Source organism: Haliaeetus leucocephalus, unplaced genomic scaffold, assembly GCF_000737465.1.
Source record: "Haliaeetus leucocephalus isolate CR32 unplaced genomic scaffold, Haliaeetus_leucocephalus-4.0 Scaffold335, whole genome shotgun sequence".
In the NCBI taxonomy this organism is placed as follows: domain Eukaryota; kingdom Metazoa; phylum Chordata; class Aves; order Accipitriformes; family Accipitridae; genus Haliaeetus; species Haliaeetus leucocephalus.
Window position 1 is genome coordinate 17306 of NW_010972771.1, and position 27174 is coordinate 44479.

Genomic DNA, 27174 nt, shown 5'->3' on the forward strand with positions numbered 1-27174 from the left:
AAGAAGTAAAACTCGTGGGTTGAGATAAGAACGGTTTAATGGAACAGAAAAGAAGAAACTAATAATGATAATGATAACACTAATAAAATGACAACAGTAGTAATAAAAGGATTGGAATGTACAGATGATGCGCAGGGCAATTGCTCACCACCCGCCGACCGACACCCAGCCAGTCCCCGAGCGGCGAATCCCTGCCCCCCACTTCGCAGTTCCTAAACTAGATGGGACGTCACATGGTATGGAATACACTGTTGGCCAGTTTGGGTCGGGTGCCCTGGCTGGGCATGAGAAGCTGAAAAATCCTTGACTATAGTCTAAACACTACTGAGCAACAACTGAAAACATCAGTGTTATCAACATTCTTCACATACTGAACTCAAAACATAGCACTGTACCAGCTACTAGGAAGACAGTTAACTACATCCCAGCTGAAACCAGGACACGCATCCACAGCTTCTCTGGACAACCTGTTCCACTGCCTCACCACCCTCATCGTAAAAGTCTTCCTTATACCTAATCTAAACCTACCCTCTTTCAGTTTAAAAGCGTTGCCCTTGTCCTGTCAGGCTTTGGTAAAAAGTCTGTCCCCATCTTTCTTTTAAGCCCCCTTTAAGTACTTAAAGGCTGTAATAAAGTCTTCCCAGACCCTTCTCTTCTCCAGCCTGAACAACCCCAACTCTCTCAGCCTGTCCTCATGGGAGAGGTGTTTCAGCCCTTGGATCAATTTCATGGCCTCCTCTGGACCCGCTCTCACGGGTGCCATGTTCACCTTAAAAGCCAGTCCTTTCCAACAACATTAAGAGAGTCAGGGAAATCTTCCCTTAAGTGTGCACTGTTCCACCACTGTTGAGATTTTTGTATCTTAGCCTGCATTTGTCAGAGGGAAAACTCAATTAGATTGATCACACTTGTGGTCTATATGGGAATTAATGTTCAAGAGAAAGGGAAAGCCTGAGAATGAAGCATAGAACATAAGCTAATATATGCAGCCTTAAATATTTCTGTTTCTTCTGATTGTACAGCTCAGCAAACAGAAACGAAAGTTTTCATCTTTTTTTAAGAGTTTGGTTATTGAACTGGACAAAGATCTTTATGGACCTGACAACCATCTTGTGGAGGTAAGAAGGTCGTGCACCCTTTGCATACAAACCTGATACTAGCACAGATAAACCGCTATGTGCCTGTTGTCTACCTTGTTTAAGTTACCTTGCATTCATTATCTCATTTAAGGTATTTTCAAAGTTTTCAAAATTCCGTTCTTTTTAAGAGTGTTTTCCTAACAGAATCTATATAGTCTAAAAACATAGATGCGGTAGTGATGTAGTGCACACCTTAGAACAGAATGTATGAAATGATGAAAAAATTGTGTGCATTTTTCCTAACAAGTAAAGCATGCTAACAGTAGAACAGATTGTGCACTAAAGCTGAATTGTAAGGGCAGAGCAAGAAATGACTGGGGGGGGTGGGGGTGTTGTTGTGTTGTTTGGTTTTTTTTTAATTGCAGGATCTTCAGAAGGCTTGTACTTGTCTTATTCTTGCATGGCCTACTGTGCAAGATACACCTCTGTGGACATCAGTGAAAAAAAAGATTGACCGTCTTACTTGTTTTTTTCCTTTGGCAGTGGCACAGAACTCCCACAACCCAGGAGACAGATGGCTTCCAGGTGAAAAGACCCGGTGATGTCAGCGTGCGGTGCACATTACTCCTCATGTTGGACTACCAGGTCAGTGCACTCCTTTTGGCGTGGAAAATACAGCCATTGGGACATAGTGCAACAGAGCAAATTCATCCTGTCACATACATCAAAAAACAATATACTTGGACTCAGAATGTCACATAGTCTATTGAGGTTAGAATGATACCAAACTGACAGATTATTTAAGATATAAAGGGGACACATCAAGTAAGTTTCTATTATAGCCTACCAAAATATTATTCTTGGCACTATGATAATTAGTATTTTTATTGCCCACCTGCAGAAAAAATATGCATTTCCACCTCAGGCTTCTTAGAGAATAGATAAGTTGCTCATGAGTTATGTGTGTGGTCCTGTACAGAAATTCAAAGGAGTGGCTTTTGCTGGTGGTACCTGAACTAGCTGTGTAGCTGTGGCAGCCTTTTTTTCAGAGCAGACTACACAGCTTTCGTGGTTTGTTAAGTTTTGGTAAAATTGTCACCCTAATCTGGCATAAGGCAATATTGCCCTGCAAGGGTTATATTTACCATTACTCTTAGGCCTTGTTAGGCATTCCTGCTTCCTCTCTTTTGTCAGGATTAGTTCTGTTGTACTAGTAGTATTTGTGGACTGAACACAAACAAGTCAGGGAACTGATCCATTTGAAAGCTAACAAAACTTACTTGCAAATCAGTTCCCTGATCCCAGTCACAGGAAACAAAAAAAACAATAGGCAAAATTAGTTTATTCTGCCTTGGGATAGAGTATAAAAGAGGTTCCTGGGCACAGTCTCAAACTGGTTTAAGCCGCTGTAAAGCTAAACGGCTCCAAAAGACCACTTTCATTTCAGTTGTGGGTGTGCACTGCCACAGTCTCCATTCTCTTGGCACAAATGATGGAGATTTGCAGTTGTGGAGCTCACTAACCTGACTGACACCATCCCTGAAAGAAGTGTTGCTGTCCTAAGAAATTGATAGAAATGCACTGCTGAGAGGAGACAGGATCTCCCTCTTCAATGGCAGTTCAGTCTCAGACACATTTTGATTGTATAACTTTAAGAACTCATTCTGTGCCATTCTCTTTCCCCTCCATGCAAATAGCATCTATCCAGGATAAAGACACTCACATTTTATGTTGACAGACAGAAAAATTTATTAATTTTAGGGAGCGTATGAGTTAACTGAAATGCTGATATAACCAGTGAGAATCTTTATTGTTAAGACAATCTAATGATGTTTGTTATGCTCACCATTATTATAAATTTATGCTTTAAAATAGGTGTTCTCTTATCCTTAAGCCTTGATTTGTTATAAAGCTAGCTTTGGGTGACCTGGCACCCAACAGGGTAATCCTTGCCTAATAATGTGGCAAATATTAAACTTGAGTATGGGTACACACTTGAAGAGGCACCAAATTCCACAGTATCCAAGGAATGTATATTACTAGAGATGCAGAACAGGGTAGTTGAAGAGTTGTATCACAGAGGTTAGGAGAAGAAATACATTCCATTGACTAGTTGTGGTTGGGTAAATTTTCTGGTATGCAGCAGAATGGTGGGAACCTGCCTGAAAAACAGAGTTCCAAGGTACTTTGTTGATGTGAGGCAGCTGAGCAGTTAGTAGCAACAGTAGAAGCATCATCCTGACTTCATTCTCTGTATCTGTGGATAACCTCCAGTAGTTCAGAGGAAGGGCCGTTCTGTTTCTTCTTCCACTCTCTAAAGTCAAATTATGCATCAATGTTGAAAAGGAAAGTTCTTTCCTGAGTCTGCATGCAAGTTGTTACTATCTAAAGCACGTGATACAGATAGTCTGTGTGCATAGCACGTGTGGAGCATCCCTCATTCTTTTCAAACCCTGGATAGTTCTTCCAGAGCACCGACAGTGGTACACATCTGAGCAACTTGTATTTTTGCAATCTCTGCCATTGAATAGGGTGCTTCTCCTGAGGAACAGAGCCCCCTGAGAATTAAAGCTGAAACTTCATACTTGTGTATCTGTCTGCTTTTCTCTCTGTTGCCATCTCCATCTCTTTCTCTTTCTGTTAACAGCCTCCACAGTTTAAACTGGACCCGCGATTAGCCCGTTTGCTGGGGATACACACACAGACCCGATCAGCCATCATCCAGGCTCTCTGGCAGTACATCAAAACAAATAAGCTGCAAGACTCCCATGATAAGGAATACATTAACTGCGACAAGTACTTCCAGCAGGTAACTCCTTTTTGGACGCAGTAGCTCTTTAGAGGCAAACTATAATATCCATCAGCAGATTGAATGGATGAAAATTCCTGATTTGTATCTTCCCCATATGATTTGTAGTATCCTCAGTACTGAATGGCTTTCAACAATCACTACAACTAATATAATAAGCACCCTCCCCATGTGCCAGTGTTGTCAAAAAACCACATCTGGTGGTTCAGTGCTCCCACATAAGTTGTGGCCTTTCCAGGAAGGAAGACTTTCTTTAATTGTTCCACTGTATTGATTTACTGTTTTTTCCCCCCTGATGGATCATTTTGTACTAAGAAACATGAAATAATCTTCTGATTCTGATTGCTGAATCATATGTAGAGCTGTTTTCTTCCCTTTTCTTTCCCTGTTTATGAAGGGCAGAAGACATGGAAGATATAACTAGAAAAGCTATCTTTTCCTAAGTCTGCTTCAGATTACAAAATGCCCTCAATGATCTGCAGTACGTTAAGACTTTTTGTCTTTCACAATGACCTCTAGAATTAACCAAGAAGGTCACTTAAAAGCATCTCCACCTTTTCCGTAAATATGATTATATTTATTTTGTAAAGGTAATGTTATCTGAGCTATCACTATCTTAATTTGCTTTGTTTTTCTGTAGCTTCAGGCTTACCTAATTTATTTTGAAAGTACCTGAAGGTAGGATTTGTGACAGACTTCTGTTTAGGGAAAGTACTGGCAGTTATAATAAATGAATAATGTTTCAGTGAGCATTGAAAGTAAATGTTGCAATGAAAGTTGTGTCCTAGTTTTCTTTTTAAGCTTTTATTTTATGATATTAATTTGCTTTACAATGGTTTAAGGTGACCAATGCTTGAAATAAACTTAAAGGCAGCACTGGGTTTTTCCACATTTGAAAATAACAACAAAAGAATTGTGAGATTCATGGGTAGTTATAGGAATATAGAATCAAAGTGATCTGGATTATATAGTCACTCTCTTGTTTGGTTGTTTGGGGGGTTTTTTGAGAATTACAGCATGCAGTCTTTTTCATATATAGTGAAAATTCCATCTTAAAACCTTGTAAAAATTTTTGGCAAAATTACAAAGCTGTTCGCTCTGTTGCTTAGATGATTTGATTTCCATTCTCTATTTATCTATAGCCAATTTAGACTCAGTTTTCTTTGCGCCAGCCCAAAGAGGAAATGGTAAAGGGAATGTGAAAAAGATTTGAAAAATCATGAGCAGAATGGAAAAGGTGAACAAGAAGTAATTATTTTTTATTTTGGTAAATAATTAGATAATTAGAGGCCATCAGCTGAAACTGGCAGGTAGCAAATTAATCCTTGTGATAGGACATTACAAATACTAAAAGTGTACATAGGTTCCAGAAGTGACAAAGCAATGGAAAAAAAATCTTTGGCTATTGTAAATGCAAGGTAATTGCAAAACTGTGGAGACTGGGAGAGGTTTTTTGGGGAAGCACCCGTATATGTTTCTCCTGTTCTTACATGTTTCCTTTAGTATCCTCTTTTGGCCACTATCAAGGGCAGGATAGTGTGGTAGATGTGTAGTAGATCCTTTGTCTGATCCAGTACAGCAGTTCATACCTTACTTATGGTAAGCAGGAGAGCCTTCTCACTTTTATTTATTTTAATTTTCAGCTTAAGAACTTTGCTAGAATAAGAACTTGCTGAAGCCATCTTCTCTTTGTGTATCTCATCAGAGGCTTATTACCTCATAGGTCTCCTTTGTGTTAGAACTCTTCAGGAATACCATCAGACCTGACAATTGTCGTCTTCCCATCCTCCAAGGATTAGTCAGATGAGAGAGTTGAGAAGTAGCAGATTTCCTTTTCTAGAATACTGAACCTCAATCCCTGCAAGAGCTGGCTAATCTGGAATAGTTTTCATAAGAATGCAGTGCTTGCATAGATTTAAATCATAAATGGGATTGATTTGAGTGTTTCCATTTTCCTTACATCTCTGGCAAAATTATCATAAGTAGCTAATTTTGCTTTCAAAACTGATGTTAGTACTTAGGAAAATGAATCCCATTAAATCAAATGAAACATTTCATGATGAGTTTTTTTGTTTTTCACCCTAATGCTCTAAGATTGAGATATGGAGGGTAAAGGAATTGGGTTAGAAATGCCTTCCAGTGTGATGATATTTCTGTAGACTATATAGTTTTAGACATGTAACTCCTGGAAAAAATCATGGTCATAGCTGGAAGCGCACGGATCACTTAGGGGAGCAGAACATAACACATCAGTGTCTCTAGCATTTGCTTTTAGATACCAGTCTTCTCATTTGGTATGCCAGCATTTCTAAACCCTGCACTCTTGTGTTTATGGTTATATCTAATGACACAATACAGTATAGACTAAAAAATTATCACTGAATGAGTTACCTCACGCATCAGAATTACTATAGCCATATAGGCTTTCAGAGCCAGTAGTTATAAGTTTAGACGCTTTAGGAAAATTCCATCCAGCCTTAGTTTCCAGTCTCCCACCCCTTCTCTCACTATTGTGTGCCCTTGCTCCCTTTCCCCTTCTTAAAGCTCTCATCTCTTGGGCATCCACGATAGGAGTTTGACATGGGTGTTGAGCCAGCGGTGACTGCAGATTGGATGGAGCTTGGTATGCAAAGATTTTGAGTGGGAATTCCACAGTTGTCTCTGTCAAGTGTCAGAATTCAGAACTGAAATAAAGAGTGAGTTGCAGACTCAGTAGATTTTGTTACCTCCTTGCTCTTTAGAAACTAGCTGGCTGAATTCCTGGATGCAGATAAGTCCAGCAAATTAGACAGATTTTAGAGTTCATGAAGAAGGATCCTTTTCTGTTTAGAAACACTGTTTATGTAAGCTGGGAGATTTGAAATCCACTGTGTTACAAGCAAAAGAAAGAAAAAGCGTCCAAAGGTATTTCAAAAGCCAGAGCTGGCTTCTAGGTTTTTCTGCTACCACATTCCCTCACTCCAGAAGGAAAATTACAGATTTCAGAAGATACTCTGTCTGAGGAACCACAGCATCCTAGTTGAACAGTCTGACTTCATATGTCTGTTCTACAACCTGATAGTCCATTCTTTTCTACCCTGCCTGCATCCTTTGTCTCTAGAGCTGCAAAGCCTGTTTCTGTTTATAGATGCAATACTACAAGTAGTGTCTCTCTTCTGACAGGTGGAAATAGTTTTATATTTCCTCCAGTAAAAAAATAAATTGTTTTCTTTATGAGATGCTGCTGCAAACCCTTAGTGAGAGAGGAAGCATTCACTTCTCTCCTATTACTGATACAGTTCATCCTGATGTCCCATTAAAGTAGCCTGTGCCCTTCAACAGCTAAACCAAAAGTGGGACACCTGAAATTGTCGTCAGCTGATGCATCTGTCAGCTAGCCCAGATTGTAAGTACAGCAGCAATTTGCAGGGACAAAAGTGACCAAAAGTTTATTCTGTGCAAGGAGCCAGAATTATAGCTTTCAAAATCATCTTACTTTTGAACTGTTGATTTCTTCCTTTCTCATTTAATTGCAAGTTAGGTTTTGGACAAGGATAACATGCTTTATTGTATTCCAGATCTTTGACTGTCCACGGCTAAAGTTTTCTGAGATTCCTCAGAGACTCACTAACCTGCTGCTGCCACCAGACCCTATAGTGATAAACCATATCATCAGGTAAGCTGGTCAGTCAGCTCAGCATTGTCATGTGCAAAACACTCACTATATAAAAATACAGAAACAGCTACAGTAGCAGGGACCAGAACCCAGTTTTTATAACTTCCAGGTGAGTACCTTGGACTTGTGTGTTCATTCTCTGTGTCATTCTGGTCTACATAATTCTGAATTATTTTCAGTAGAATGGCACCAATTCTCTAGGAGTATGCAAAACAACTTCCTATTTTTATCCCTACTAGGATACCATTGAGGGAGTTGGTCAGGTTTCTTTCCTAAGGGGAGAGGAATGAGAATTTGAATGCACTTAGAGGGGAAAAAAAGGAATTGAAATAAGATATTGTATGTCATGGGCAGTCATTCTAATCACTGAGTTATTATGTGAAATGTACAACAGTATTACAGTTCCAAATACAGTGGCCAGTCCATGCATGCTTTGTTGGGATTGGGTCAGCTATCTGGGTGTTAGTCTTATTCTAAGAATGCCAACTAGTTAGATCTCAAAAGATTTACAATAAAAGAGAAGGTCATTGTGACCAAGATACTGAGCTTCTGGCATCCTTGTCAAAACAGATGTATTTCTGGCATAGTAGATGAAATACAACTTTCAGCTATCTAGGGCACTTCCAGCACATTCCACATTTAAGTGACAACTGTGTGTGTGGCAGGGGGGATGAAGAGACTTTTGGGGGTTGCAACCTTGCTGTTAAGGTATTTCAGTCTTTCCCAAGTTCCTTTGTGGTCTTGGTCAAAACACTGATTCTGGGTGTTTAAACATGATTGTTAATACTAAGCATAGTGATTTTGTTTCCTACAGAATATTGACAACAAATATTTCTCAATATGCTTAAAATTGGGTTCTTTATTTTAAATCTGTAATATATATGATAAGAAGTTTAAATATTACGTAGGCTATCAAAATAAAATTTGCTTTTTGATTAATTTGAATATATAAAACAGACTAATGAAAAAGCAGCTTGACTACCGTGCAGATTGATAGCTGTGTACGTACCGTCATTGAAGACAACACAGTGACCTGTTTGATGGACCAAAAAAAGCTGAGGTCCGCAGAGGTACATAGTCATTGTCTTGGAGAAAAATGACAAGGAACTGATGGTTATGTTTCCAGGGGCAGAGAATTGGCAAAGAGGTTCTAGAGGCACTATGTTTTCTGTGAGATACAAGCTAAAGAGCAGGACCTTGTGTATAGTAGTATTCTCTGATAACACTGTGTGCACCACACAGCACCTGTCAGCATTACACTGCACTGACACAAGGCTGCGGAAGGGGGAAGTATTAATTTCCTGAGAATAGGGAATACTTTCTCAATAGAGTCTTTACAGTCTCAAGCTAAGCTAAAATAAATCTGGAAGTCTGGCATTGAATTTAAAAGAAGTAAGTAATTTTCAGACCCATAAAATCGCAGAATAATGTACAGTAGAAGGGATCGCTGGTGGTCATCTAGAGCTCTCCCCCCCCATCCCAACTCAAAGCGGGTTCAAATTGTATCAGGATACTTAGGGGCCTAGTCCAGTTGAGCTTTAAACAGACTCTCACAGACCCTCTGCCCTGCCCCCCTGCATTAAGTTTTTCAGAGTGAATGTAGTCAACCATGGAAACAATTTGCCAACTGTTTGTCATGGTTTAACCCCAGCCGGCAACTGAGACCCACCCAGCCGCTCGCTCACTACCCCCACCCCCTGCCTCCGTGGGATGGGGGAGAGAATCGGAAGGGTGAAAGTGAGAAAACTCATGGGTTGAGATAAAAACAGTTTAATGATTTAATAATAATAATAACAACAACAACAATACTAATAATAATTATTAGTATTAGTATTGTAATGAAAAGGAAAATAACAAGGAGAGGGAAATAAAACCCAAGAAAGACAAGTGATGCAAATGAAAACAATTGTTCACCATCAACTGACTGATGTGCAGCAAGTCCCTGAGCAGTGCCTGCCCTGTAGTTTATGGCAGAGCATGACATCATATGATCTGGAATAGCCCTTGGGTCATTTGGGGTCAGCTGTCCTGGCTGTGTCCCCTCCCAACTTCTTGTGCCCCCCCAGCCTCCTCGCTGGTGGAGTGGGGTGAGAAGCAGAACAGCCCTTGACTCTGTGCAAGCACTGCTTGGCAGTAACCAACTTACCAACACTGTTTCCAGCACAAATCCAAAACACAGCCCCATACTAACTACTATGAGGACAATTAACTCTACCCCAGCCAAAACCAGCACACTGCTACAGGGAATTTGTCATCACTAGTGATTTAAATATATGTGCTCTTAATTCAGATAAATCCTCAAGCCTGCCTTTTACAAGAAGGTCAACTAGATCACAATTATTCATTCTAGTTTTAAAGTATGTGCAGAGAGACTAAAACATGAGGTATTCTAAACTCATTCTACAAATAATAGTATTTTAGAACCACTCTGCAGACACCAACCACCTGCCCTTTTTGAAAAAGAAAAAAAATGCAACAGGGTTGTTGTGGTAGTAATATTGCTAATATTTATTTGGTAATGAGATAGCCAGAATAAAGATTCTAAATAAATTTAGAAATGCACCACTCCCCAACACAATTGCATTATTAGAATGATGGTGGTTACGATGAAGTTGGGGCTAAGTGAGGGATAGGACTAGGAGTTAGTGGGACGTCAAAGTAAAAAGAGAGGGAAAAAGTTTTTGAATTAGAACATGATTTTTTGAGGGTTGGGAAGTGAAGACTGGGGATTCCCCTCTGCACTGAGGATTGCTGGGTGAGACTACTCTCTGCTGCAGGTGCAGAGAAGGAGGGGAGAATGCACTTCTGTTGATTAAACAAAATTTTCCTGATGTTCTCCTCTCTGCTTGACAGCTGCCAGTTAGTGACAGTTAGGGTCACTCATAGCCCTTCCTTTTCTTGGTGACAGGCAGACAGCAAAATATAAATTCAGCGTTGGGGAATCTCTCTTCCCCTCTGGAAGGTTTTCCTGCTCTCTAGATGAGGAGGGATCTTTTTGTTCCCTGCCTGGGCTTCTCTTGATCTCTGTGTTAAGTTTTACATTATTTGAGGGGATCCTTGTGCCTCTGCTGGAGTGAAGACCTCTGAGCACTTCAATGCTTCATAAAGCCACGTGCAGCTTTGTAAAAATTAAATCTTGTTCAACAAGCCTGCCTTCTTCTGAGGAGATCACAGGATTCTTTGATAACAGAAATTGTGTTGATACTATTGGATTTCTTCAAGTCATGTGATCTGTTATCAATGACAACTCAATTAAAAATCTTACAGTATGAGTGAGTTTATTGGTTACCTTAAATGAAAAAGTCCCGCACTGTCAATTTGGAGACATATCAGTGAGTGGGTCAGTTCTAGTGGGACCAGAAAGATCAGTTCTCGGCCCGGCACGGTGTAGCTTTTTTTTTTTTTCCCCAGTGTCATGCGTAATATGTGAAATCTGATGGTAAAATTTATGGGTAAGATTAATGGAACAGTAAATAAACACAGGGAGAAGGACAGTTATTGCTCCAAAGTGTTACCTGAGTTGCCCAATACAGTGGTCATGACACAGCAAAATTAGTTTTTCTGCAGATGAGCGCAGTACATTTCTAACCGAGGAATCTGGCAGTATGAGAGTCTGTCTTGGAAAGCAGTGATTCAGACATGCTTGAAGCAGATGAAGTTGACAGAGCACAAGCAACAGTTCGTTCTTATTTCTGCCTCTCTTGTACTTTCTAATATAGTATTTGTCAAGACCAGGAGGAGCTGGTACGTGTCCTATAGAGTATAGGCCTGACAACATCAACCTATTACTTTTGTATTGAATTTAGCAGAGGCACAGGCATTACGGTACTCCTGTTTCTGTTTCCTACTAGCAGTGTTCCTCAAGGTTTCTGTTTTGCCAGAACAACAACCAGTCACCTCTTTCCATAGTAATATTGCTTCTGTTTCATAGATGGTGACCATCCTTTTCTCAAATCATCTAGCAGATAACTAGGTTATCGCACACTCAGAGCAGTTGTTTCCTGTATGTACTTGATCTGAAGATGGACGCTTCTATTTCACACCATTGTTCAAGGGTAAGATAAATGTTGCTTTCAGCTGCAAATACAGAAGCAGAAATGTAATGAGCATATATCAGCTCTAGCATTAACTCCCTGTGACAATTCAAATATGTTACCAAGTTTTACTAGTTTGACTTTGTACCACCCCGGACCTTGCAGTTGGCTTAAAGTCAGTGTACTTTCTACATGAGGTACTCTAGCCGTTTTGACAGAAACCTGCAGCTGATCTTGATCAGTGTTTTGAGCGGAATCTGCTACTCTCAGGTATGAAATGGTAGCCTCAAATGTGAAGGAAGGCCGCCTCTTCCAGAATTGTTCTTCTCCAGCCATGCTATTGGCCAAGCAAAAGATTTCTCTGTCTCTCAACCTTACCTCTCCCATAGCCTTAGATACTTCATCTGTTACAGTACTACCATTAACCTGTTTTGAACGGAGGATTTCAAAAGGTGGATTGGATTATCCATGACTTGTTTGTTTGTTTGTTTGGTAATGACAGATTAGCCCTTCCTGGTGGCTCGTGCCAGGTCTGAAGTAAGGGAAGGACAAAGATGAAGTGTAGATCTTAATTTCTTGTTTTCAGAGGTGTTAAGGTTAGTTAGCCAGTGTTCTGGAAGGGTGAATGTCATTACTGGGCTCCATCTGGCTGTATAAAAAAAGTTTGCTTGAGTAGCCGAGCTTTATGGAGAGTCCCTGTTGCTGTATGGCTGCTCTGTTCTCATTTACTTTTGGTCAGTGTTAATGTCCTCCACAGTTTTTGATTTGGAGATATCCTTAAATATACTTAGAGGATATTAGACAGACTAGCATTCTGCTGATTCCTTTGTAACCCTCCTAAGGAGTTGTAAGCCTTGTTTGCATATGTGCTCATAATTTAAATATATTACTTGTACGTTTTACTTGCAACACGTGCAGTACATACAACATGTATTTGCACCTGCAGAAACAAAATTAAAATTAACTGTAATTTAGTCTCTGTAACATACAGGCTGAAAGTGACCTCTTAGTCCTCAAACAACACAAAGGATTCACTGAATATCTGGCAAAACCATGATTTGGGTAGACAGCTGTTTAAGCCTCAGTAATCACAAAATAGTTTGGATCAGAAGGACCTTTGCAAGTCATGCAGACCAACTGTTTCACAAAACAGGTTCAAATTACAGCAGGTTGCTCAGGACCTTGTCCAGTCAGGTTCTGACTACCTCCAGCCAAGGATGGACATCCCACAGCACCTTTTGGCAGCCTGTTCCAACGTTTTGGTACCATCATGGTTTGTTTGGTTTTTTTTTTAAAAAAAGTTCCTTATACTGAGTCAACTGCCCACATTGCAGTGAGTTTCTGTTGCCTCTCATCTTGTTGTTGTGCACCTCCAAGAGGAGGCTGGCTCTGTCTTTTCTTCACTTTTCTTCACATAATGGAGGCAAAGACAATGCTGAGTGCCACAGCCTTCATGGCTTTCGACATCAGCGGCGGAACCAGACCCAGACCCAGGTTTTCCTTAGTCTTCCTTCTGCTGCTGATTCACTTGCAGAAGGCCACAGCATCACAAAATCTCAGAATGCTTGAGGTTGGAAGGGACCTCTGGAGATCATCTGATCAAATGCCCTCCTTGTGCTCAAGCAGAGTCACCTGTAGCTGGTTGGCCAGGACTGTGTCCAGGCAGCTTTTGAATATCTCCAACGTGGGAGACTCCATAACCTCTCTGAGAAACCTGTGCCGGTGCTTGGTCACCCTTAAAGTAAAAAAGTGTTTCCTGGTATCCAGACAGAGCCTCCTGTGTTTCAGTTTCACCCATTGCCTATTGTCCTCTCACTTGGTACCACTGAAAAGAGCCTGGCTCCATCTTCTTTAAACTCTCCCTTCAGTTATTGCTGAGTTCCTTCTCCCTCCCCCCTAAAGCCTTTTGTTCTGTAGGCTGAAAAGTCCCAGATCTCTCAGCCTTTCCTCAGGTGTGAGGTGCTCCAATGCCTTAGTCATCTTCACGGACCTTTGCAGAGCTCTCTCCAGTAGGTCCATACCTCTCTTGTACTGGGAAGCCCAGCGCTGAACACAGTACTCCCAGTGTGGCCTCACCAGTGCTGAGTATAGAGAAGGATCACCTCCCTCCACCTGCTTGCAACACTCCTAAAGCAAATCCATCCATGGAAGTTCTTCTGCTCCCCCAAGTCTAACAAGCTCAATGAGATCCTGAGCCAATTTTTTTACTACCTGCAGCACATGCACACAACCTAGACATTTTTAAAATAGTGTTGAGAAGCCAGTATTTTTATATTACAAGTGACAATGACTGAAGTCTGATTTACCAACTACTGGGCTGAAAAACTGTTTTCTTGCTAAGAAACTTTAGTCTAAAGATAAAGAGAAAGTAAATGTTAAGTCTAAACCCCCCCAAATTAAATATAAATTTAGGATAGGACAAGCCAAAGAGTTAAAGATGAAAAAGAAAATAGTAAGATTGGTTTAAATATATTGGAAGTAGGAAGCCTACTACTGAAACTGAGAAATTAATGAAGTTTAAAAAGCCTGTTGTTGGAAGTCAGCTGCTTAAAGTCAGATAAGAAAATAAACTCATTCTTCCAATCAATGTTGACTTTAGAGATTAGGGAAGGTCCCATACCTGTGCAGTTTGGGTTTTGGAGGGCAGGTGGAAAGAGCGTCTCTGAAAAACTTTTTCACACCAAGATATCGAATAGAAATAAATTTAACACACACTAAATGAGGAGTTGTAAATGGTTTTTCATGCAGGACTCTCATAAAATTGCTTAACTACCAACTACTGTCCCTTTGTACTTGGCACTGGTGAGACCACACCTTGAATACTGCGTTCAGTTTTGGGCCCCTCACTACAAGACAGACATTGAGGTGCTGGAGCATGTCCAGAGAAGGGCAACCAAGTTGGTGAGGGGCCTGGAGCACAAGTCTTAGGAGGAGCGGCTGAGGGAGCTGGGGCTGTTTAGTCTGGAGAAAAGGAGGCTGAGGGGAGACCTTATCGCTCTCTACAGCTACCTGAAGGGGGGTTGTAGTGAGGTGAGTGTCCATCTCTTCTCCCAAGTAACAAGCGATAGGACGAGAAGAAATGGCCTCAAGTTGCGGCAAGGGAGATTTAGGTTGGATATTAGGAAAAATTTCGTTGCTGAAAGGGTTCTCAAGCACTGGAACAGGGTGTCTAGGGAAGGGGTTGCGTCACCATCCCTGGAGGTATTTAAAAGACATGTAGACATGGTGCTTAAGGACATGGATTAGTGGTGGACTTGACAGTGCTACATTTATGGTTGGACTCGATGATCTTAAAGGTCTTTTCCAACTTAAATGATGCTATGATTCTCTACAATGTGTTACCTATTACTGAAATCTCCTTCAGTACCAGCGGGGTGGTAAGTAGTTAATGTGATGCCAAAAACATACCGGGACCAATCCTGGATATTGGAAGCCAATTGGTACTAACTGTAGTAGAGAATGGTCTTAACAGACATGTGATCTATTGGGGAAGAATCAATATGACTTCTGTAACAGGAAGGCATGACTGGTTATATTCTTTGAAGAATTAAGCAGGCAACTTTACAAACAAAGTGGTGGTCCCCAAATTCACTGCTACCTCTTAAGAAGTAGCTGGGAATCATTACAATGCTGCATAGCTGCCAAAACAATTACAGTGGTAGGAATTATTAGAGAAGGAATCGAGAACCAAATAAAATGTCATTATGTGCTCCATCCAGAATGGTAGTGTACAGTTCTACTTACCCTATCTCAAAAAAGATACAGTCAAGCAGCGACCAGGCCGCTGGGGATTGCTTTGGAGGCCAGAGTTATAATGGATCTCAGGAAGATGTTAGGCAATTTAATGAAGACTATGTCCATTAGTAGCTATTAAAGTTGATGGTCTGGACAAAAGCTCCAGCTCAAAAAGTCTCCAATTTCTGACTGATGAAAGATGAGAGGATGTACTAGGATATACAAATGTATAAAGATACCCTATTAAACTCTTCTTACAGCATCTGCAACAGGGTTTATCGAATTGTGTATTCTGGGCTGGATGGATATTTATTCTGATTCATTATGGCAGTTCTTATGATCTTCTGTTTTACTCTCCATAGTGTTGACCCCAATGATCAGAAGAAGACGGCTTGTTATGACATAGATGTAGAAGTTGAAGACCCATTAAAGGGACAGATGAGTAGTTTTCTTCTCTCAACAGCTAACCAACAGGAGATTACAGCATTGGACAACAAGGTACTAGCCCAGGAGTAAAGTATCACATGGCATATATACTCATTGTGTACCTTCATGTGGGTTTGGTGTCACACGTCAAAGACAGTAATGTCATGAGACAGGGACTTCTCAATTGGATGTGCTTTCATCAGCCGCATGGAATGGGAATACAGAGGGGTGAGTGGCATTCCCGCTTAGGGTTTGATCCAGGGCCTGACACAGTTGTCCAGGTGGTAGAAGCAGAGTTTCACAGACTTGTGCTCCATTGTATAATGAGTCCCCTGGCAGTCAAGAATTATCTGAACTGTTTGACTGTGACTTTTTATTGAGAAGTCATGGTATCTTGCTAAATTGCTATAAGGCAAAGCTAAGAGAATCTCATACTCCAGATGTGTTTTAGGCATGCACGGTTGCACAACAGCTCTCTGCCACAGGTGCAAATATGGAAAATGCATGGCAGAAAAATCACTTGGAGCAGTTTGGCAGACTTGTTTTCAGTGTTATTGAAAGAGGATCATGCGCACTTCAAATAATAGTATCTGTCTTATAGCAGTGGTGAGCTCTGCAGACTGCATTAGGGGTTCATGTCACGGGGACTGTTAGCCAGCCTTTGGCACATGTGTAAATGGCTGATTTAGCTTGGTAGGGTATAAACAAAAGTGGCTTCTCAGAGCAAGGGAAGAAGAGGTGTGACATCGTGGACCAGAGATGATTTATGTGACATACAGTCAGGCCCGGTTTCTGTTTGTTTACCTCTAATACAAACAAATATGTTAAACTGTGGTCTTCATGTGATTTTAAAGGGGATTTGGACACTAGCAATCCTATGGATTGTGGTATCTGTTGAGGCATCTTTTGTTTTACGGCTCTTGAGAAAGGTCCTTCTCAGCAGGGCAGCTGCTTAGCCACTTGGTTCCCAGCCTATATAAGCTTGCATGCAGCATGCATAGGATTGTTCTGTTTCCAGTACAGCTCACCTTTTCCCATGTCTGTATCACCTCTTTTTTTGAGCATTTGCTACAGCAGAGGGCAAGCTGTGATTAGTAAAGTTACTGAAGTCACTTCTGGGTAAAGAGGCATTGACTGCTGCATTATTATCATCTGTACCATTTATTGCTATGCTGCCACAGAGTCCTCTAGTGGAAACTCAGTGCATCCCAACAGATTTCTTTTCAGCATGGCTACATACTTTTCCCAAATAAGGAATGATTTTAAGTTGACAGCTGCTCTCTTCTGTTAACATACGATATTGTTGTACCTACAGTGGTGGCCTTGATGGCATAGCCAGATCAAGGGAGGATTATTTTCTCCCACGTGCCTGGCCACATTAGCTGTTTTGGCAAAATACATGTATACATGAAATTAAACAAGATAGGTTTACAATCTCAAACTAGAAATTTAGAGGAACAGGGTAGCAAAAGTTTGCTTTTCTGTGTGTATGTCCAAATGATTCATTAACTGTCCTCCCATTGATCATACCTGATTTTGTTATCCAGGATGATTATAGGACCTTGACTTCTCTTTGGAGTCTTTGTTGTTCCCTGCATGTTAATACTCATTTCTTTCATAGTATTTCTCATGTATTCTCTAATATATGACTAATTTTCTATAAAACTTCCACACTCCTGATTTCTCCCTGTTCACACTCTTCTCTTTGCAGCCATTGTGACTTTAGTAGGCTTTCTCTTAAGAAAAAGTCTAGAAGTCATGGCTGTTATGTGAGTTTATTTAACATGGACTTGATAAGGCAATCACTAGAAATTTTAAGGATCACAGCAGGGTATTGAATATAGGATGATGATTAACCAGGAGAATAACTGCTTTCTTGCATTGGGCACTGTTTAAAGACATATTTATATAGCACCTTTCCGGAAAAATCACAGACTTGGCAGAAAGACTGATTACACACAGGAAATTATTACATTTTACAGTGACATGACTTAGCTCTTCAGTTTTGTATATAGCATGCCATCCAGCAGTTCAACGCAGGAAGTGGAGAAGAATCCTGTACATACTTGTATTGCAGTACAAGTGAAACCAAAATGTAATTGCAGGATTGTGGTTAACTCCCTCTTTGAAGGGAAAAAGCCATGGGAACCTGCACAAGTCTGCGGTGTAGAATTGTCACCTTTGCACATTACAAGAAGCACAAAGATGCTAATGGGGTTGACCTCAGGGTCACTTGGAGCATGGGAGGGATTAAGTAACATCTGCTTTGGTTTTTTTCTGTCAGATTCATGAGACAATCGAATCCATAAATCAGTTAAAAATACAACGTGATTTCATGCTGAGTTTCTCCAAAGATCCCAAAGGATACATCCAAGACCTTCTCCGGTCCCAAAGTAGGGATCTTAAGGTGAGCTAAGGTTTTAAGAAGAATGAATAGTGGAACCAGAACTTTTAAGTAAGAATTTTATCTAGATGTATATAGAGTGTATAGCTAAAACATCCAGGATGAAAAATTGGTGGAAGACAGACAATGAGTGGAATACTGCAATCTCAGAGCAGACAGTATGCAGGAAAGACAGTTTAGGTTGTATTCCACTTCCAGTGGAACAGTGGTGCTTAATGGGGGTGGTAGGTGAATTTGTGGTTGGATGGTAAGATCAAAGTGCAAGGCTGTGTTGGTGTACTGTGTAAAATTAAAGCTATATAAAACTCAGTAGGAGCATCCTATAGTACAATAACATAATTTGGGTGTTTTATTAGTTCATAATTTAATCTTATGTAAGAAATAGGCAGATTAAATATCAGCTGCCTCTGAGCTTAGCTTTGAGATACCCAAGAAATGGAATGTAAAGTTCAGTTGTTTGCCAGCAAAAATGAATAATTTGTTCCTCATGAAGTTTCACACTTTGTGTCTTTAACTCAGGTGCTTCAAAACCAGTTGTATTAATGAATCCATGAAATTATTTTAATAAAATCATTGTGTCTTTCAAATATAAATGTCTAGTTTGTTAGTCAATAGTCTTCCAAAGCTCTACTATTAAGATTATGATTATTATTATTAGGACAGGCATCTGAAAGAATGTTTAAATAAAGCAGCCTTTAGCTTGAAGAACTTACAAACTAAGGTATTGTGGAGCTTCTCTAGCTGCATACATACAACAGTTGTTCAGTGTTCTCCCTGACTGACAACCAGTCCCATAAGGGTCTTTTCTATAATGTTCTGCCCTACTGTCATTAGAATTGTGATTGCACAGTACTACTCTGCAAAAGATGCTAATAAATTTATATTTACCCTTAATTCTGTGATGCTGGAGGCATAGTCATCAGAATTTTATTTTTTTACAGAATCATGGAATGGTTTGGGTTAGAAGGGACCTTAAAGATCATCTAGTTCCAGCCCGCCTGCCATGGGCAGGGATACCTTCCACTAGACCAGGTTGCTCAAAGCCCCATCCAGCCTGGCCTTGAACACTTACAGGGATGGGGCATCCACAGCTTCTCTGGGCAACCTGTTCCAGTGTCTCACCACCCTCATTGTACAACATTTCTTCCTTACATCCAATCTAAACCTACCCTCTTTCAATTTTAAAACATTGCCCTTGTCCCATCAGTACAGGCCTTGCTAAAAAGTCTGTTCCCATCTTTCTTTTAAGCCCCCTTTAAGTACTGAAAGGCCACAATAAGGTCTCCCTGGAGCCTTCTCTTCTCCAGGCTGAACAACTCCAACTCTCTCATCTTTTCTTCATAGGAAAGGCGTTCCAGCCCTCTGATCATCTTTGTGGCCTCCTCTGGACCCACTCCAACAGTTCCATGTCTGTCTTGCACTGTGGGCCCCACAGCTGGACACAGTGCTCCAGGTGGGGTCTCAGGAGAGCAGAGTAGAGGGGCACAGTCCCTTCCCTCGACCTGCTGGCCACACTGCTTTGGATGCAGCCCAGGATACAATTGGCTTTCTGGGCTACAAGCACATATTGCTGACTTGTATCTAATTTTTTGTTGACAGTTATCCCCAAATCCTTCTCCACAGGGCTGCTCTCAATCCATTCATCCCCCAGCCTTTATTGATACGGAGGATTGCCCCAACCCAGGTGTTGACATGTGTTGCTCTTCCATTATCCACCAATGCAGTTACTCCATTGTAGAAGGCCGCTGGATTAGTCACGCACAATTTGCTTTTGGTGAAGCCATTGGCTGTCTCTAATCACCTCCCTGCCTTCCATATGTTCTGACATTTTTCCAGGAGGATCTGTTTCATAATCTTACTGGGCATAGAGGTGAGGCTGACTGGTTGGTAGTTCCCAGGGCCCTCCTTTTTACCCTTTTTGAAAATGGATGTGATGTTTCCCTTTTTCCTGTCACTGGGGACTTTGCCTCACTGCCATGACTTTTCAAATGTGTTGGAGAGTGGCTTAGTGACTACATCAGCCAGTTCCCTCAGGACCCTGGTGTGCATTTCATCAGGTCCCACGGACTTGAGCATGTTCAGGTTCCTCAGATGGTCTCAAACCTGATCTTCTGCTGTGATGAGAGGGACTTCTTTCCTCCTTGAGGTTCAGGGGCTTGAGAGATGTGTGAAGAGATTACCATTGAAAACTGAGGCAAAAAAAAATTATTAACTTAGCCTCTCCATATTGGTTTTCACCATCTCTCCTGTTTAATTTACCGGGGACGGGTACATCTTCTTTACTCTTCCGTTTCTGGCCAACGTACCTGTAAAAGCCCTTCTTATTATTCTTTGCATCCCTTGCCAAATTCATCTCCAGCTGTGCCTTAGCTTTACTGAGCCCATCCCTACACATCCAGGCAGCATCCCTATATTCTTCCCAAGATGCATGTCCCTGCTGCCAGTGCCTATGCCTTTCCTTCTTACACTTTAGTTTGACCAAGAGGTCCTTACTGAGCCATGCCGGTCTCCTGCCTTCCTTGTCCAGTTTCTTACACATGGGAATTTAGAGCTCTTTCACTGTAGGAGAAATGTCGTTAAAGAGCTGCCAGCTCTGTTCAGCTCCTTTGTCCGTAACGGCAGTTTTCCAGGTGGTCTCATCCACTAATTCCTTAAACAACTTACAAGTTTTTCAAATCTTGGTTTCTTGGCAGTTGCATAGAGACTGAAAAATCAGCTCAGCACTTTGGCCTTTTTGGAATTATTAGAGTTTTCTGTTCCTCGCATTTTAATAGTTATCTTTCCTTAATGCTTTCCCCATCAGAACTTTACTTAAAATCAAGGTAACGTATGCTTTGAGATAAGGGCAACAGTAGTATAGAGTTGTGCTTCAATCTGATGTGAATACCTTAACAATTTCAAGCTGTTACCCTGTTTATGGGTAACTACTGAGGTTCTTTGGATACATAGGCTAATAAAATATACAGTGCCGTGGAACTTTTCCTGGGCACTGGATCTAAACTGTCCATGCTGTTAAATTGTTAGAGATCGTGGCACTTAGCCTGGGCAACTACTGGTGTCTAGAATTATTCCCAGCCACAGTTGAGAAGCAGAAGTTAGGAGCTGTTCACAGCTGACAGTTTGTATGCAACCATCTTGGTTTGGTAGTAAGCACACATGCCATTCATTGTCCATTTGCCTTGGGCTTAGAGAACAGTCCTGAACATTTTTAATGTAGTAATGTAGATAAATTTTGACTCTAGGTAAATCTGAATGTTTCTCTATGCAGTAGAAGAGCTATAGTGAAAAATGTTTTTATTTTTGTCATAGGTGATGACTGATGTAGTTGGAAACCCAGAGGAAGAACGCAGAGCTGAATTTTATCATGAGCCATGGTCTCAAGAGGCTGTGAGCAGATATTTCTACTGCAAGGTATGAAGGAATTATCCACACTGCTGGCTTATAAATGAATCTTCTTGCCATTGAACAACTGAATCTGCTGAACTGTACAGTTTCTTGTTTTCTTTCAGATCCAGCAGCGCCGGCAGGAACTGGAACAATCTCTGGGAGTGCGCAACACATAAGTACTGCTCACAAGATCCCATTGGCATCATGACCACCAAACCAGTGGACCTTTCAGTGTTACTTAGCTCACTGTTACACATGGACCTGCTTCCTGACTGGATGAGAATGTACCATCACCACACCAGTCAGAACACCAGCTTTAGTGTGACCCTTGATAATCTTGCCCGTGGGTGGTGTCTCAAACCATTCCAGGCCACAGACAGCGCCATACAAGTGTCAAAGAAGATAAAAGGTTCATTCATCAACGCGCATCATTAAGTTTTAGTGGAAAGTTCAGACACTACACAGCAAATCCTAATGGGCTATGCATAGAATCGTGGGTGGCATTGATGGGGGAGGTTGAGATAGGTGTTATAGGAGACTACAGATTTAGAGAAATAAATGCAGTTTTCATCCTATGTTACCTAAGAGTCTCAAATAGTAACTTCTCTGGAATTAGAGAAGATAGTCTTTCTTATAGCTGTGGAATGCTTTATATTCCTGAACAGAGTTTTTATTTCAGCTGGAGCAGTGCAAGAAGCCATCTCACCATGTGAGAGAACAAACTAGGAGGATTTTCATTCCTGGAATGAAGAGTCCCTCTGGAAGAAAGAAGTAGAGTCAGGACATCCCTTCTGCAAACTCTAATACTTCCTCTTTCCCTTGCCCCTGCAGTGAAAGGTAGACTGAATTACGTATCACTAGATGGGTATGATCAATATGCTGTACTGAGAGGAAGAGAATTACCCCTGGGATAAGAGCTTCTTAGGCATCGTTGGTATCAGTGGTAGCAAAGCTGAGGTTGAAGCAAGAAATGAGTCATTCTGAGAAAATGAAAATAACTTAATGGTACTTTGCTGATACCTGCCTTGAACACAGCAGATTTTAACAACAAGCATATATGTAAAGTACAAAATTTCTTAAATTTTTCTCTGTGTACGAGTAGGGATCAGCACTGAAGAGGACTTCCGTAATTGTTAAGTTGTTGCAGAATCCAAGAAGCTTAACTTCATATAACATGGCAGTTTTCTCTTTACTTCAAGATATTAACAGAGTCTCTGGATTGGTCTCACATTTTGATCATAGGTGAACTGCCTCTTACTATGAATTATTCAGTTCCCCCATACATGATACATACTGGTTATATAGGATGCTGTTGAGTTATAAAGCACTATCAGCCTTAAATAGCCCAGAGGACATATCCCTTGGAAACCATCTTCTTTGTAAATGTACCACAGATTTCAGACTATGGGAATTTATACCATATTTACTTGGAAGCAGGGACATCTTCATTAAATCCTTCCCCCCACCTCATTTTTTGTAGTGCATAGATTAGTTTGTAATTAATAGCTCAACATGATTTCTAGTCCAAAAAGCAGCTGCCAAAGTATAACTCTTTGTCCAGATGATGTGGCACTCAAAACCCTCTCCTAGGTTTCTCCTTTTCATCTCCTTTCTTTCACTTTCTTGGAAAGAGAATCGAATTCACATGTGGTACAGAAGGGAGGCAACTCTTATGAGTAATGCATTTTGCTGTAGTATTGTCCGTTTCTCTTCTGCTATCTTTGCCAATTTCTTTCTTAGTTGAACTTAAAAGTTTCTTCTGTCCAGTCACAGAAGAGACAGTCTTCTCTTCCACCCCTCTATTTAATACCTCTGCTTTCACAACAGTGCCATAGCTTTTACTCTGTCCATTGTGTTCAGAGATGTCTTGGAAAATTTACATTTGAGTGCAGTCATATATTGGCAGTACCATCATGCAAAACCACTGGTGTGAGAAAAAGCATAGCTGTACCTTTTTGCCTGAGGCCTTTTACCGGGAATGGCTTTGTTTGGAACTTTTTTGTGTTAAAACCTCTTTTTACAGTAAAATGTGAAATCCTGCAATCTTAAACTAAGTATAGTGAGGGGCTGTGAAGCTGCCAGACAATGAATGACTTGAAATCTCATTTACATTAGGGCTCCACTAATTGGACTACAAGCAAGCATTATGAGGGAAAACAGTGGGGGTCATCTGCTACTGTGCTTCCATATTTATTGCGCTGCTGTGTCAGTTGTGTGCATGCTGTCCAGTGTATAAAACTCTTTTCTATATGTGGTAAACAGAGCAGCTACATTCAGGAGATGCATTCAGTCTCCAGGAATAAGAAATACAGAGACAGATGTAGAAGGATGTGAGAAGGGCGTGGGACTGGGATAGATGCCTGTAGGATGTTTGCCAGGGAATTCTGGTTTTTGAGAACTTTCCCACTGAAGTGACAAATATTTGTACAGAGAAATTTCAGTCATGTGCCACAGCTGGCAACATAATGGAGTCCAGCCTGCTTTTAGAATCTCTCTGCAGAATTGGACGGATCTGTTTCCAAGTCTCTTTCAGAGAAAATTAACAAAACCAATGTGGTATTGCTGCCCAGCGTTCACAACGGCATCACTGGAAGGTGAATCTATCTTAAGCACCAATGCTATACTGAAGCGTGTGTGTGCACACGCACACACATGCATGCACATACGTGAGTCAGCCACTGTAGATGGCACTGAAGATGGCAGTCCAAAATCTAAATTCTTATGTCCCACTGTCCATATTCCTACTATACATAAAAAGACTAGTCACCAACAGTGAGTCTTAGGAATAGCCGTCACGTGTCTTTCCTTTGGTCAAACTGGGGTTTGATATTTTGATGCTTTTTTCCTGTGTTCAGAAGCAGTTTGGGCCTTTTACTGAAGAGATGCAGAGAGGAGTTCTGTCCTCTGTTCCAGGAGTGCAATCAGGAGCTTGCTTGTTTGCAAAAAAGAGAAATTATATTTGAAGAGAAATAATGGATCAATACAGGGAGGAATTGGACCAAATGCTGCTTGGGCATACGAAAATGAAAGGCAGTGGTACTGAACAGGCATGTAATTGTGGCAGATTGTGAATGACGAATTCATTCTAAGTTCAGGATGGTTGTCTTTTTGTGTGTACAAAAGATGACAAGAAGATGTTTGGGGGTCTTCAGTTGCTGCCACAGTACAATACAGATCTGTGCATGCTGCAAAAAAACCTTCTGTGCATAGTAGTGAATGTATACATGGTAATATAGATTCTTAGAAAATATTGCATCAGACTAGGAAAGGGTTAAAACAGAATTCTGGAGCACCAATAGAAGGGAAATATATCTTGGAGCTGAAGCGTTGACATGGCAGGTTTGAAACACTTTCTTTAGTCCTTTTTGCTGTTGGCCATGAGTCAGCATTCAGACCAAGTGTTTCTTAGAAATTAAAGGGAAAAAACTGATTATGGAATAGAGAGAAGAATACAGCAGTGGAAAATATAATTAAAAGATGGAGCAGAGCGCCACTGAAGTGCCAGTAAGACATAGCACAGGATAATGTGCAGAGTACTGTTGGAAATAGCACAGTCCATGTGAGTCAGTATTTGTGTGCATGTGTGTATGTATACATGTAGAGCGCATGTGGGAGAGAGCCAGTCTCAACTTGTATATAGCCTGGGAAATGGGCATGCAGGACAGAACCAAATGTTCTGCAGATAACTCCGAGACACATTGTCAAAACATTTTCCACTGTTATTAACAGGGATTCAGTTGTTTGACTTAGCAGGGTTGGTAGTTGTAATGCAGACATTGTTTCAGCTGGCAGATTTTTACACCACATATTGTTTAGAATTTATCCTGTGGAAGCTGAGTGAAAATATTAGTGCATATATCAATACTGGTGCATATCCTAGGGCTCCTAATTTTGCCATAGTGCTAGTCAGCTATTGGGGATTTTTTGGCCTGTTTTTGTGTTGAGAACCCTTTTATGGCAGTGCAAAGCGATGAGGGGGAAAAGAAAGCTCTTTTTTCCTGAAGAAAGAGGTCTCCTTTCTGTAACTGCTCTGTTGTTTAATAGGATGTATCTGTTCTGCCAGATCCTGTATGATAAACACCTTTTCCAATCTCATTGAAGAAAGGAACTCCATTAAAAAAATACAACTGTGGGTTTGTGAGAGTGAGCAAATACGTGTATAAGGGGGGGGTGGGGAGAGAGAGAGACTCCCTCTACTCTGTAGCCACCATATCTTCATTGTATGATGCCAAGTGATTCGTAGAAAAGCTTTTAACAATAAATACTTTGTTTCTTTGTATCTCTTGCACTAACCTTATGTATCTTAACAAAGACAGGTACAGTTGGTTTCTTTCTGCTCCTGATAACGTTCTTGAGTTTTTTGATTTCTGTTTCACTTGTGCACGCACCTGCACGCACACACAGAGGGGCATACATATACAGGTTTTCATGGGACTTGACAAAGGTGAGAACTGTTGCTCTTTAGATCTTTCTTACGTGAATTTGTTTCTTCACTGGATTCTGTCTTCAGCCATTTCCATACTAAGTGAGAAATCCTTACCGTTGGAGAGGTCTGGCTCTTCTCCGGGTCAGTTGCTTGGTCATTTGGAGTACATTTCACATTATCACTGTTATTAGTTGTAGTCAACAAAAAAGTTGCAGCTGGGGCTAGAGCTTGGATTCTGAGAAGTGGTATAGGAATTATACAGTGACTATCTAGACCATAGTAGGAATTATGCGGATGCCACCTCAACAGGGCTTGTCCCTAGGTTCCGCTTTAATAAAAGAATCAGAGTTCCTTCTGCTATGCTTAATATGTCATAGTAGTTACAACTCCAGCTGGGTACCTCTGAAGAGGGACCCTACCTGTCAATTGTTACTGGATTTTATAGTCTCTATAGGTGACTTGATCCTGATAGCACTTAACACTCATCCATTCCTGTTTGCAGAGTCTGGGATCTTTTCTTCTGATTTGCTCCCGCAGCCTCCAGGCACTCTTTTTGTCTGTGTCTTGAGACATTTCCTTATCTTTTGTTACAGAATATCCTATAGTTAAAATTTTATTTATACTTCCTTATCTACCGATTACATTTCCATAGATAAAAACAAGGGTTAAAGTACAATTCATGTGGCCTAAGTCTTCATGTACTTTAGTCACTAGTGCTAAGCTCTGGCACAAATTAGTCTCTAACTACAGAGGAGCCTGGAGTAAGCTGTGCAAACAGCCAGCAGCCTTCCAACAGAGGTACTACACAGCCACTAATATTAGAAACCTTTGTCAGGAGGAGCAAGCTGCAATTCACCAGCTCAGTGAAGAGGGTTTTGTTTCTGGGTTAAGGTTTCTTAGCCCAACAGACTTTCAAGAGAGAAAGACACAAAGAACTGGGGTGGTTGAAGAGTAGAAAGAAGAGTGAAAGTGGAAAGGAAGACCTAGAATTACTTCAGCAGCTTAGTGAAAGCAGAAGTAGTAACCTTTATCCGAGGAGAAAGCAAACAGACTTGAAAAAAAATTCCTGCACGTCTATATAGATACTCCACCTAGCATGGGGAAAGTTGTTTGGAAGTTTGTCTAGGAAATCTCAGCAGCTGAGATAAACAAAAGTTATTTTTGCCTTTGAAAAAATGAGTGTCTGCACAGTTCCTCATGGAGAAGGAAAAGCAAGTAG

General features: G+C 40.8%; 1 protein-coding gene across 1 annotated transcript in view; it reads left to right on the forward strand.

Moving 5' to 3' along the window:
- The window catches only part of SMARCD3 (SWI/SNF related, matrix associated, actin dependent regulator of chromatin, subfamily d, member 3), a 36302-nt gene extending 14159 nt beyond the window's left edge, over window positions 1-22143 (forward strand). The window contains exons 4-11 of the mRNA XM_010571503.1: window positions 1023-1118; window positions 1623-1724; window positions 3727-3888; window positions 7446-7543; window positions 15675-15810; window positions 18023-18145; window positions 21452-21553; window positions 21652-22143. Of these exons, the coding sequence (XP_010569805.1) occupies window positions 1023-1118; window positions 1623-1724; window positions 3727-3888; window positions 7446-7543; window positions 15675-15810; window positions 18023-18145; window positions 21452-21553; window positions 21652-21705 (873 nt within the window). The 3' untranslated portion in view covers window positions 21706-22143. The remainder of the gene's footprint in view (window positions 1-1022; window positions 1119-1622; window positions 1725-3726; window positions 3889-7445; window positions 7544-15674; window positions 15811-18022; window positions 18146-21451; window positions 21554-21651) is intronic.
- The last annotated feature ends 5031 nt before the right edge of the window (window positions 22144-27174 follow it).